At 37.7% G+C, this 13949-nt stretch overlaps 1 protein-coding gene across 1 annotated transcript in view; it reads right to left on the reverse strand.

The window, feature by feature from the left end:
* Nucleotides 1–13949, reverse strand: part of EML5 (EMAP like 5) — a 128356-nt gene that overhangs the window by 91119 nt on the left and 23288 nt on the right. Inside the window, exons 5-8 of the mRNA XM_090271281.1 lie at nucleotides 12653–12838; nucleotides 10309–10444; nucleotides 9050–9251; nucleotides 3401–3538 (exon numbers count right to left, since the gene is read on the reverse strand). Of these exons, the coding sequence (XP_090127407.1) occupies nucleotides 3401–3538; nucleotides 9050–9251; nucleotides 10309–10444; nucleotides 12653–12838 (662 nt within the window). The remainder of the gene's footprint in view (nucleotides 1–3400; nucleotides 3539–9049; nucleotides 9252–10308; nucleotides 10445–12652; nucleotides 12839–13949) is intronic.

Below are 13949 nucleotides of genomic sequence, written 5' to 3' on the forward strand. Positions count from 1 at the left end.
CACGTGGGTACGAGACTAAATGGGAAAGGCAGTGATGGCTGGGGTTACAGAGAGACCTGATATACAGCAGTCCCTCTCTGTATTGCGGTTCACTTATCGCGGCCTCACTGTATCGCGGCATGTTTAAAAATATTATATTTAATTATTTATCGGGGATTTTTCGCTATATCGCAGGATTTTGCGGTACTGTATATGTATGTTGTTAAAGTTACGTAGATTTCAGAGTGTAGAACACGTTTAAGAACATAGTAGTGTTTACAAAAGTGTGGAAAAGGTTAATAAGGGACTGGGAATGGTTTATAAGTATGTGGGAAGGGTTTATAAAGCCTTAAATATATATAAATACTAAAATAAATGTCAGGTTCCTACTTCACAGATTTTCACCTATCGCGGGGGGCGGGGGTGTCTAGAACATAATACCCGCAATAAGTGAGGGAATACTGCACTGCCAAGGAGTTTGGGCTTCATCATGGTGTTAATCATGTAAAGAAGGAGATGAAAACCAGCCCTTTAGCTAAAGGAGGGATGAGATTATCAAGGGACAAAACACAAAGTGAAAAAAAAAAAAAAAAAGGCAGAAAGCCCAGGTCCGAGCTTTGAGGCACTCCAGTATTTACTGGACAGGCCTAAAGAAAGTGGAGCCAGGAAAGCAGGCTGAAGAAAGGGAGAGGATTAACACCCAAAGCCAGGGAAGACGACGTTCTGAAGAGGAGCAAGTGGTGACGGGGTCGGACGCTGCTGAGGACCAGTTTTAGACGAGAACTGAAAAGCGGCTCCTGGCTTCAATAACAGGGTGGTATTGGGGAGGGTTTTTCAGTGAAAGATGAAGGCAAAATCTGTACTGGATTGGGGGTAGAAAGGTGATTGCTGGAAGAAAAGAGAGAGAAAATTAGGCAGCTTTTTGAGAATTTTACTGTGAAAGAGAAAATGTGATGTAACTGGAGAAGGACTTAATTTTAGATAGGAATTTTAAAATAAAACTTATTTGAACATGTTTTTTTTTATTTTTGTGGGAAGAGGGATCAAAAAAATTGAGGTTAAAAAATAAGAGACATATACAAAGTTACTTTTTAAAATCAGGAAACAGCTTTTGAAACTTATTATTCTCAAGGAAATGGGGCAAAATATAAATAGGTTGAAAAAAAATTTTAATGAGTGCATGATTAGTTAAGGGAAACTATCCCAAGCCTTTCGAATTTGATGTAACATGGTAGTGACATTGTCAGAAGACACAAACGGCTGGCCTCTGGAAGACCCTAAAAGGGCAACGCTGATGTTTTTACAACTGGTCTGCCCCATACTGTGGAGGACACCCTGCTCCATCTGCAGCACAACGTCGTCCATGGACGTCTCCCTACCTACTCAGGGGCATGAATGAAGGCCTCCGAGGAGCTCACGCCGCTCACCGCACGTCAGTGTCATGCGTGTCTTCTAATGGGAAAAGTATTTGCAGTCTTTCATCTGACTCCATGGTACTAAATGGTGTAGCAAGTTCCCGACTTTGCCCTGACCCGTCACCTTGTACCCGATGTAAGAGTCAGTGTGTTAGCTTCTCATCTATCTTACGTCCCTCCAGTCATAACATAACCTCCCCTGAGAGGGTACACTGGGCTGCTCTGCTTAAGAACCTGCTTTATGTTACAGAGAATATATACAAGCAAACAAAGGAGAAACAGCAGCCAGGTGAACTTAGAAGGACTGAAAATATTTTGTGAGTTAAAATGTTGTGGTTAAACTCCAAAGGCATTCAGCAGTCATAATAACTATCCTGATAATGCAGCCAGCAATTCTGGGCTAAGTCGCTAAAATACTGACTTATTAGATATAAAACCTTATTCAGCCACTTTCTTGAAAACAATAATTAAAAGGGTAAGTCTCGAAAAACAGAATGACTTTTAAATGCAACAAAAGCTATATGATAGGGACTCTTAGGGGTTCCGTATGCATACAAAATTCTTGGTTGCAAAACAACATAAATGTACCTGAGGCCACTGAATTTTACACTTTTAAAAATGGTTAAAATGGTACATTTTCCATTTTGTCACAATAAGAATTAATTTAGGAGAAAAATGTCAGCATCTCTTACTCTAAAAACTTGTCCCAGAAAGAGGAGTCAGCCTCTATAGAAACTAGGAAGCACAAGAGAGCATGATGTGTCTGAAAAAGCGAAAGATACTGAAAGAAAGAGCCTGGGGTAGAAGTGAACAGGCCAGAGAGATGGGCACTCCAGGCCATGGTAATTAAGAATTATGAACTTTACCCTAAGGACAGCACAAACCTTTTTCATACTTTAGAAAGAGGAGAGATGAAAATGAGTGTGTTTTAAAAGGCATCACTATAGCTATAGAGTGAAAAAGGTGTTGAGGAAAGTAAAACAGGAGGTAAGGAGACCAGCTGAGGTGCCATCCCACCAACCCAGTTAGGAGATGGCAGAAGCCTACCCAAGAGTACAGCTGGGAGCACAGAAGGAAGCAGGTTCTTCAGAACTCTGTAAGTAACTAGACAAGGAAGGCAGCAAAGAAATGAATTAATGATTTCTGGATGGGACAACTGAGGGGATGGTTCTACCATTCACTAAGCTAGAGGAGAAAGATTTCATAGATACTTATCCTTGTGAACACATGTGGCTGTATAGCAAATTTTTAAAAAATTTTTATTGATTTGAGAAAGAGAGAGGAAGGAGGGGAAGGGAGGGAGAGAGGGAGGGAGGGAAAGAAGCAGAGAGAGAGAGAGAGAAAGAGAGAGAGAGAGAGAGAGAGAGACATCGACTCACTGCTCCACTCACCCACACATTCATTGGTTGACTCCCTCATGTGACCCCACCGGGGATGGAACCCACAACCTTAGTGTAGTGGGATGACACTCCAACTAACTGAGCTACCTGGCCAGGGCTATAGCAAAATTTTTAATAGCTGTATAAAATTCAATTGATGCACTGTATTATAATTCAACACTAGATGTTAATTGTATACTTAACAAATTAACAAATGTCTCAAACTTTTGTTATCACTCAAATAAAGTAAAAATTTTTTCAAAACGTAAAGCTGCAAAACAACAAAATAAATGGCCCATTTTTAAAGCCTCAATGTCCCCGCCCCCACCCTACCCCTTTCAATGGCAGAGGATCATCACTCAAAATCAATACTACCAAGGAAAGTCAGGACCAAATTTATAGTTCCAATTTCAGCCATTACTCTACTAAGCATTCTTAATCCCCAAACCAAGGTTTCTGAGTTAATGTAATTTTCTGTCAGAGCCATTTTTGTAAATATAGTTTTATATTTAATGAAACTAATATGTGAAATATATACTAATAAAGAAAATGGGTAAAAACAATGAGCTTACATAGTCTGTCTCACTGAGGAAAATTACTGTTTCTGCTTCTACCCTAGTAGCATACCTTACTCTCAGCACCGTGAATGAACCATCCTTCATTCCAAGGGCAAGGTGGATTCCATCTACATTGACAGCTGCACAACGAATCGGTTCTTCCATGTTACACCTGGCTATTAATGCATGGTCTACAAGGCTCCATATCCTGCAATGTTTAATTAAAGTAAAAGAAGAGTTAACCAGTGTATGCTTAAAAAAAATGATAGACTCTATGAAAAGATTTTGGTTAAAATAATCATCTCATTTTAAGAGAAATCTAGATTTTTAACTATGCTTTGTGGCAAGAGATTCTTTGTTTTTTTAATTTTTATTTTATTTAGAGAGGAAGGGGGAGAGAGAGAGGGAGAGAGAAGCATCGCTTTGTTGTTCCACTTATTTATATAGTCATTGGTTGTTTCGGGTATGTGCCCTGACCAGGGATCGAACCTGCAACCTTGGTATATCTGCACGACCCTCTAACCAACTGAACTGCCTGGCCAGGGATAAGGGATTCTTATCTATAAAAACAGAAATACTGTTCATGCTCAATATGACAAGGGCTGATAGAAAATGTAATGACATTAATTTTTAGTTTTTTTCTATTATTCATTACAGGTAGATGATTTCTACCCTGATCACAGGGGAGACCTAGATATAACATAGTGGTTTATGGTATACATTATGTGTAGAGTCCTTCAAATTAAGACTATGCAAGTTCAGAGTCTGTTTCAGACTCTAATGTTAAAAATCTACAACAAAAAAGGTAAAAATTCCCGTTGTTTGAAAATTAACATTATACTTCCAAATAACCTAAAGGACAAAGACAAAATCCTAATGAAAATCAGTTTCTATTTTGAAGTAAGCTGCAACAAAACTGTTTTATATCAAAACTTGAGGGGTACAGCTGAAACAGTACTTAGGGAGAACTCTGCAGATATTATAAAAACAAAGGCGACAACTTAATGAACAGGCAAAATCAGTAAAACTAAAGAGATTCTTAAATATTTTTATAGCAGCATCTTTATTTTTGGTTTCCTTTTCCTTTTTAAAGCCCTTAAGTTCTATTGCTTCCAGGAAGCATCAGAGAAACACGAGTGGCATTTCTGTACACTTTGTAAAGACACCTGGAGGCCCGCCATCAATGCCCCAGCAGCCTCCCCAGCCCAACCGTGCCTGCCTGGCCTCTGTCGCGTGTGCACTGAGGCGGCCTTGAAGGCGCTGGTCTCCTGGGGCCCTGCGACACTGGGCACTGAGCACTGAGCACAGACACAAGAAGCCTCCGCAACGGTCACAGCCATGGCCCAAGTGGCCACCTGGGTCACCGCCCTGGCTCCAGCAGCGGGTGTGACAGCAGGCTAGAATAGTTTCAAAGGCATTAGAGAGACCGCTAATCTAGTCTAATATAAAGTGGCATCAAATGGTGGTAAAACATATGTACGGGGAAAACGCCTCAGACTTACTGAGAAAGCCTGTGAAAATGTAAGGTGTTGACCTTAAACAGGCAGCCAGACGTTTCTCCAGGAAAATGGGTTTATTTGGGAGGAGAATTGCAAGTGGGGGTGTGTAGTCTAATGGCAAACCACCCACAAGTCCGGACAGACAAAGGGGAGGAAACTCTTACAGAGAAGTTGGGGGAGTGATTATAAACAGAGTTCTTCCCATTGGCTCTGTGATCGCAGGGCGTGAGAGCTCCCCCTTCTGGCCTCCTGACTTCGTTTTAAATGCGGTTTCCTTTTACTCATTTTTACAAAGCCTATGAATTCAGTTATTCTTGCATGAAGTATTCTGCCAAAAAGAAAATTAAATCATGGTTTTGAATCAGCAGCGTTAACCATGAGCTTCAATAGCACTTGAGGATTTAATCTCGTCAGTTCTGAATTTTTGTCAGTAATAGAAGCTAAAAATTCTAACCTGCCGTAATAAACAGCAGTGTAATAGCTTAGCCAGGGTAAAGTTTCATTATGATATTTTGATCTCAGAGCCAAGGATTAAAAATTTTCTGAACCATAACGGCCCTCAACTATTATTAAACACTGAACAGCTTTGGCAATTAGCTTGTGCTACAGATATGGTACTGTTTCTTAATGAAGTCAATCTAAAATTATAAGGCAAAAGCAGCCCTTATCTATGCAACGAGTACTGTGGTGCCGTTACCTGGGCAACAATGAATGCTATTTGAGTGACAGCATCAGGCTGCTTTATACACTTCCTGTGCTGTCAATACTTGAGGGAAGAAACAAGATCTCTATTCCCACAGAAATTTGCAGGGGATATATTTTCAGAGCCTCACTGGCAGTTCTACCTGGGTGTACTGGGCTACTTTCCTGGGTGGGCCCCCAGTCTTGACTGCTCTGCCCCTGCGCCCCTGGAGAAAGCCGTAAGCGGAGTCCAAGTTTATTCAATGGAAGAAAAATGCCTTCAGGGCAAAAGTGGCCTTGGCCCACTGGTGCTCCTAAATTCCCATTTTCTTCCACAATTTAGCTGACAGTTCCTTACCGTTCTTTGAACATTTTTAAGGTGATTTCAGTTTTAACCAGCATTCTTAGTTGTTTTCAGTGGAAGAGTTCTTTCCAAATAACTTGCTCACCAGTAACAGAAACAGAAACAGAAGTTGGAGCAATTACTATTGCACTTTTTAAAAGACTAATTGCCCTTTCTCCAACAGCTATGCAGCAGCTGGTAATAAGAGTTCATCTAAAATGAAAGGAACTGCCCTGGCCGGGATGGCTCAGGGGACTGAGTGCTGGCCTGCGAACCCAAAGGTTGCTGGCTGGATTCCGTTCAGGGCACATGCTTGGGTTGTGGGCTGGGTCCCCAGTTGGGGGTGTGTGATCAGTGTTTCTCTCCCTCTCTTTCTCCTTTCCTTCCCTTCTCTCTAAAAGTAAATACATGGATGGACACAGAACGATGGCATCTCCCACACACACCCCCAAAACTGGAGTGGCACAGTGGCAATAAATAGCATGACTGATTAACATACCACTTAAAAAATAAGTAGTTAGCTGGAAAGAATTAGGTAGCATCCCCACCTTACTTCTTACACTAAAGTAAATTTTACACAGATTAGAAATTAAACATAAAAAATAAAACTACTAATGTACTAGAAGAATATATTGAAAAACTTTAACTTTGGGGAAGATTTCTCTATAATAGAAAACCCAAAAGTCATAAAAGAAAATATTGATAAATTCAGCTCATAGAACAAAATAACAGGGGGAAAAAACATTCTTGCATGGCAAAAACCACCTAAGCAAAGTAAAAAAAAACAAGTAACAAACATGCGAAAATTGTTTGCAACTTCCATCACAAATGAAAGAAAGGTAAATATCTATAATATACAAAGATTTGTTAAAAATAAAGGAGAAAAGAGCTAGAACCCTACAGAAGAAAACAGCAAGAAATGTGAAAAGATCAGGGAAAGAATTCTAAGGAACCAAATAATTATTTTTTAAACTATTAAATGGAAAAAAATAAGCACTTTTCTGCTTTTCCTGTACAAATTGTACTGAAGATAACCAAGTAGTTGATGAATAGAAATTCTCTTTATAAAAATATGGTAGCTGACAAATGAATAATGGATAATGAATGACAAAGCTAGAATATCACCATTTGAAACTTTTAAAGTAACAGATCTAGGTCACGCATTCTCAAAAGGGGCAATATTACCTCGAAGAGGCTAAAAGTTAAGTTCTTAGGGAGGAAAACCTGAAGTATTACAATGGCTTGTGGTCCTCCAAAGGACCACAGTACAAAAATGAGTGTACAGTTTTCTGTGGTGTTAAAATTTCATGAAAGCTGTGATTATGAAATAAATGTCTGTAAAGTCTTATTAAGGAAACAATAATCAAAAAAGAAGGTTGAACCCTGGCTGGTGTGGCTCAGTGGATTGAGTGCCGGCCTGCAAACCAAAGGGTTGCTGGTTCGATTCCCAGTCAGGGCACATGCCCGGGTTGTGGGCCAGGTCCCTAATTGGGGGCACATGAGAGGCAACCACATTGATGTTTCTCTCCCTGTCTTTCTCCCTTCCCCTCCCCTCTCTCTAAAAATAAGTAAATAAAATATTTAAAAGAAAAAGAAGGTTGAAAAACCCTGATCTAGGTAATAACCATCAATGGCTGCTAAGACAAAAAAAGAACTAAACACAGGAGGGGGCAAAAGGAGGTATGCAGTTGTGAGTAGGTGAAACACTGTTTATTCTTGTATCATTATTTATTAATTATTGTATTATTTTCCATATGAACAACTGTAAACCTACTTTTGTCTTACCTTGTATTATATATCATGAAATGGGTGTGTGTACACATCACCACTTATAAAATATGCTTGGTGAAAACTCATAACTGCATCTCATCAAACCTCTAGAGCTAACTACCTGTTTACAAGACACAGGAAAGAGAGAAGGTGTTAAAATACTCTAGAAGTATGTAATTAACCAAATTGAGCATGTGGGGACTCTAGAAAGTAAGTCCTTCCTTCAACAAATAAACTGTGAAAAAAAAGGAAAGGAAGCTATACAATAAGAGATTTAAGGGCTAGATCAACAGTTGGAATCTATGGACCTTATTTGGAGCCTAATTCTAAAAAGCCCAAGGAATGCTGTGTGGTAACAGTACTGCGAAGATGTTTAGAATTACCTTTTAGAGATATAATTGGAAGTAACGAGAGATGATATGGGGAACAAAGACAATGACAAAGTGGAAAAATTATCTCGACTCATACCACTGACCGGTGGTTCTCAGACTGCAGTGTAAGTCCTAGCCATCTAGAAGGCTTGTTAAACCACAAACTGATGGATTTCTGATTTTAGGTCCTGGATAAGGCATGCGAATTTGCATTTCTTAGAATTACCCTGGTAATGCTGATGGTGCTGGTGCAGGAACCATACCTTAAAAACCACTGTCATAGACAATGGGCTAATTTTTTAATATGCAGATTTTGTTAACTTTATTTTAAAATAAGTAGAAAAAGACCAATAAATTAAGAGAAAATAGGCGAAGAGTTTTAGAGAGGTCACAGAAAAGGGAATATAAATGTCCTCTAAACATATGAAAACATACTCAACACCCCTCGATATGAGAAAAAAATGTATGTTTTCAAATAATTGCAAGACATTTTTTACCTTTTGGGGTAATAATTAATGTTGGCAAGGGTGTGGGAAAATGCATTGCCATCCACTGCTGATAGGAATGTAAATTGTTACTGCCGCTGTACAAGGCATTAGCTATCAAAATTTTAAATGCATATTCTTTCAACACTGCTAACAATTTATCATAAAGATTCATATTTACACAGGTGCACAATGGCATAGGTATAAAGATATTCCCTGAAAAAAGTACTATATTTAATAGCACAAAACTGGAAGAAACTAAACTCACATCAGTAATGGATTAGTTGAATAAATTACAGTATATGCACGTAGTGGAATATTATAGAATGTTAAAAAGGTGGAGGTGGCTCTTGTACATTTTGATATGGAACAAGCTCCAACTTAGGTTTTTAATAGGAAAAAACAAATCTTATAAATAACTAATTCTATTACTTTCAAGTGCCTATTAATTATGTTCATTTGTTATACCACAAGTTGATAAATTTTAAATCTCGGTGTTTTTAGCAAGTTTTTCTTATGTTTACCTAAGGACAAATTCCAGCCTGTACAACTAGTTTATAGTTTGCTTACCTGACTGAACGATCATCACTTCCCGTCACGGCCAAAGGCTTAGTGGGATGGATGGCAAGTGCCCACAGTTCCCCTTCACAATGCCCTTGCATAATCAGGAAAGGTTTATTTCTTTCATGCACCACAATTTCAAAAATTTCACTGTCCTGTGTTCCAACTAGAATGTGGTCACCTCGCCAACAAACACTCCTCACAGACAAACCTAGTCAAAAGGGAATTGTATTTAAGAGCAGTGCTAATAAAAACAGAATTCCAATTGCCTAAATTGATCAAAAGAATCTGTAAGTCTCTGACGCATACATCTTTTTCAGTTCTCTATGTTGTTTTCTACATGGAATGGTACTTCTCTCTTTTTGTATACCTAGTTGCTGCCCATTCGTCACGACACACACTCTTATTCCTTATTAGACAACTTCAGTCATAGTTAGACCACTTCTCTCAGCCAAAATCTTCTAACACAGTTTGCATCAGCCAAAAAGTAAGTTTTCAGGAGCTACCTTCATAGAACTGTATTATTTCTCTTATAATAATCCGACTTTTCAAATGTCTATACTTCATTTCTTCAATCAGCTCATAAAATCTTTAAGAAAGAAAAGACTTCGTCCTGGCTGGTGTGGCTTAAGCAGACTGAGCACTGGACTGTAAATGAAAAGGCTGCCAGTTCGATTCCCAGTCAGGGCACAGGCCTGGGTTGTGGGCCAGGTTCCCAGGTAGGGATGTTTCTCTCTTTCTCTCTCCCTTCCCCTCTCTCTAAAAATAAAAAAAATCTTCAAAAAAAGGGGAAAAAAGGACTCCTACTTTGTTAATATACCCCACAATTCTTTTTGGGAAAGCCAGTCTCTCTCACTTTTCTTATCTATACAATATAACCTACATAGAGGTGCTGTGTACAAAGGTTCCTCCAACACTCAACACACTTTATTTTCAACAGTTTATTTGCTCAAGTTACATCTAACATTCTAATAGTAAAATTTTTTCAAAATACAAGGTTACCGAGTAAGTACCTGCCACATCTCTTTGTAGGTCCCATTATAATAGTCATCGGACACATGAAAGAATCTTTGTCCTAACAGTAAACCTAAACCGTCTTTGGGCAAAATATCTCTTCAATTGAAGAATTTCGATTAAATGTATATAGTTTAAAGGGGCAATGTCTCACTTATATTTACAAAACATACCTTTATGTTTACTGGAAGAGACAGATAATCCTTAACATATTTAGAATTTGCCTGTTAACGAGATATTTGTTTTGTTATTACCTTTGTACCCCTGGTCTGTTTCCCTGAGATCAATCACAGTAATTGGTTTAAAAGTTAAATCCCAAAGACGAATACAGCCATCTCTGCCACCAGTAGCAAAGCCTTCTTCAGAAGCATTCATGCTAAAGATTCCTGCCTAGAAGAGGAAATAATTTAACAATACATACTTTTACGAAAATCTACTATATGGAGGTAGAAACCAACTTTAAAAGATTTTGATGTGACACAGGAATAAACAAATACATCAGAGAACACCAAGGAAATCTAGAAATAAGTCTATACATATATAGGAACTCAATATATGACCAAGCAGGTATTTAATGATACGGGGAAAACATAAAAGAAAATAAAGTTAAACCTCATACCATATAAAAATAAATTACAAATAAGCATAAAATTCTAAATGCAAAATAGAAAACAAATGTTAGAAAATAGTCAGAACACATGTAACTTTGGGCTGCGAAAAATCTTTACTGCATGGCAGGTTATCCACAAGCTATAAAAGAAATTTTTTAAATTTTCATATAACATATCATAAGCAAAGATAAACAGATTGGGGAAATACCTGCAATATAGATGACTGTCAGGAGGGTAATATCCCTAATATACAAATCAATAAAGGAAAGAAAATTCAACAACAACATGCAAGGGATATGAAAAGCCAAATGATAGAAAAGGAAATTAAGTAGTTGATAAATATATGAAATTTCACTAATAGGAAACAAACTAAAACAAGAAGTTACTATTTTTTACCCAGTAGACAAGCAGAAGTCACAGCCTGTGATGATGAATATGAGAGGAAAAACTAATATTTTTATATACTGATGCCACAACCTTTGTGATAAAGAATCTGGTATTTCTGGTCTTTGGCCCTTTTGCTTAAAGCAAGTTCTGTGTAAATGCTTCTTTAATATATTTAATATGTAATGTATATTTAAAAGTGGTTCATGTTAATATTGGGTTGGCCAAAGAGTTCGTTTCGTTTTTTCCATAAAGTAAAAGACACATTTTTCATTTTCACCAGTAACTTTCTGGATTTGGACATTTTGAGTATGTCGGCTCTCTCCCACATGGTTCAATGCTGATCGCTCTCAAGTAATGTCTTGATTTGATCGCTATCAACTTAAACTGGACTACCTGACTGTGGCGCATCATCCAGTGAGAAATCTCAGCACGAAACTTCACAAACTGCTTTTGACGTGTTCCATCAGTCACAGCACCTTTTCCATGCCCTGCATAAATTTTCTTTTGCTTTTCAGTTGTGATTTTACCTTTCTTGAAATAATAAAGCATGACAGGCTGAAAATGTTGCATATTTTCTTCCATCTTTAATACTAAAATGGCTACACAAAATTTCACCAATTTGGTAAGTTTTAAAAAAATGCACGCTGATATGACAGCTGTCACCACACAACCTAACAAAATTGTTTTGAATGAAGTTAGACTAGAGCCATCTTACAGCAAAAACCAAGCAAGCTGCTTGGCCAGCCCAATACAGTCAATAATTTTTCTACTTGAGATCTTACTGCTAACAACGTAGCAGCTCTGTGCTCTCTGGCTCCCTTCACACTGTGTGAGAGGGACCTAACTACTAAAAAGCCCAAATCAAAAACACTAAAAGGTTTTAACAACAGATTTTTTTCCCTGATTTGATCACTTGTTTATATGACAATCTCATGAAGTATAAAAATTCATTTGCCCCTCATTGAATGAATTAATGATATTAAAATTAAAAAGTTATATTTTTTCTGCCCTGGCTGGTGTGGCTCAGCTGGTTGGAGCATCGTCCTGTAACAGGGAGGCTGCAGCTTCGATTCCCCGTCAGGGCACATACGCAGGCTGCGGGTTCAATCCCCAGCCCAGGCGCATACAGAGGCAACCAATCGATGCTTCTCTCTCACATCGATGTCCCTCTCTCCCTTCCTGTCTCTAAAAGCAATGAAAAAATGTCCTCGGGTGAGGATATAAAAAAGTTGTATTTTTTTCCTAGAAGGGTCCCAAATGTCCCTCGGGTAAATTAGCCACAAGAGCACTAGCTTTATTCTGATGTGGTTAATTGAGAATACTTTTAGGTTGAACTTAACAAGTTTTTTTTCAACTCTCCTCTGAAAAAGACACCATACTAAGGAAGTGGTTTGAACAAGGCACTAATTATACTAATTTAATAAAGACTCATGTGTCTAATTGCATAATGTTTCTTCACTGAAGTCTTGAAAACAAATCCAGTTATAACCTTTTCCAAGTAACTGATTAGAAAGTTTGCTGTTACATAATCTTTTGTTCTAAGACAAGAAGATAAGCGATTAACATCTAAAAGTGTTTGAAATACTTAAAATACACTTACAGTATGGGCTCCTTGTATTGTTCGTGTAAGATTGATTCCTTTCCAAACATATATATCCCCATTGAGTGCACCAGAATATGTCAATTCATCCCTCGCGCAGGCAAGGCACAGTATCGTCTGAAGGTCACCAGCCTTCCCAAAGACTCCTCGTTTTGGGGTCAGAGCATTTCCACATAAACTCCAGAACTAAAAGGTGCACAGTATAATTAAATTAACAAAGGATGCTTGTAACATAAAGTAAAACATTCCTAATTCTCTGAGGCTATATTAGAGCAGCAGACTAGAAATGACCTAAAACGTTCCCTTACGACACACTAGCCCTCAAGGGTCACTCCTCACCCTAGTGCTGTCAATAGCTACATTACAGCAGGTAAGTCATTGGTTTCAATCTTTGCGGATGAGCTAGATTATTTCTAAAATACACTATGCTTCCCGTAGGTTTCTGAAAAAAGATCTACGTGAAACTTAGGTTGAAAAGTTCAGAATGAGCTAGCGATGAATATGAAGACAAGATACCATATACTTAGAGGAAAAAGGACCAAAACTGATATTCAATTTCTGATAAAGACAGCAAAGAGGAAAAATAAAAGGATTTGTGTGTTGCTCTCATTGGTATTTCCAAAACTGAGCAATTCCTTTACTTGTAAAGCCTAAAAATAAGAGATACACATTTGGAATGATTGGTTCATTCTTGGGAAAACATAAGGAAGTCAAACATAAATTTTTATGACCAAGGTTTTTGTTCTTTTATGTGGATTCAAGTGAATTATAAAAGTTCGGAAAGAGAAATAAAAAATCAAAACTGGGGCAGGGTAAGAATATATATATTAAATGCTTAATATATACTAAATAGCTGTGCATAAAGATTTTAGGGCCTGAGAATAAATTCAACTTTATAATAAGTAAATTAATATTTAAAATAATATAATCTGTTGATCTTATATACTTGAAAATCTTACCTGATCTTCAATATTTTATTTTAAGATCTAAAGACCTGAGTTTAAAACATGAAGTCTCAAAGAACTAAAAATTATGATGCTGATCCACTCAAATAACTATGTTTTAATCAAAGAAATTTTCTGATTTTTAAATTTAAAAGTTCCATAATTTTGTGCATAAGAATAGCTAGTTTTCTGTCTTTCAGCAAGTTCCAATCTCAACCTATTATTTTCTTTTAGATTAGTGATTCTCAATCTTGGCTGCACATTAGAATCACCTGGGGTCAATTATAAAACATAGTATGCCTGGTCCTCCACTAAGACAGACTGAGACAGAATCTCTGGAGAGTGAATCCCAG

The sequence above is a fragment of the Furipterus horrens genome, unplaced genomic scaffold (genome assembly GCF_987537825.1).
Source record: "Furipterus horrens unplaced genomic scaffold, mFurHor1.1.pri manual_scaffold_3, whole genome shotgun sequence".
NCBI classification, from domain to species: Eukaryota; Metazoa; Chordata; class Mammalia; order Chiroptera; family Furipteridae; genus Furipterus; species Furipterus horrens.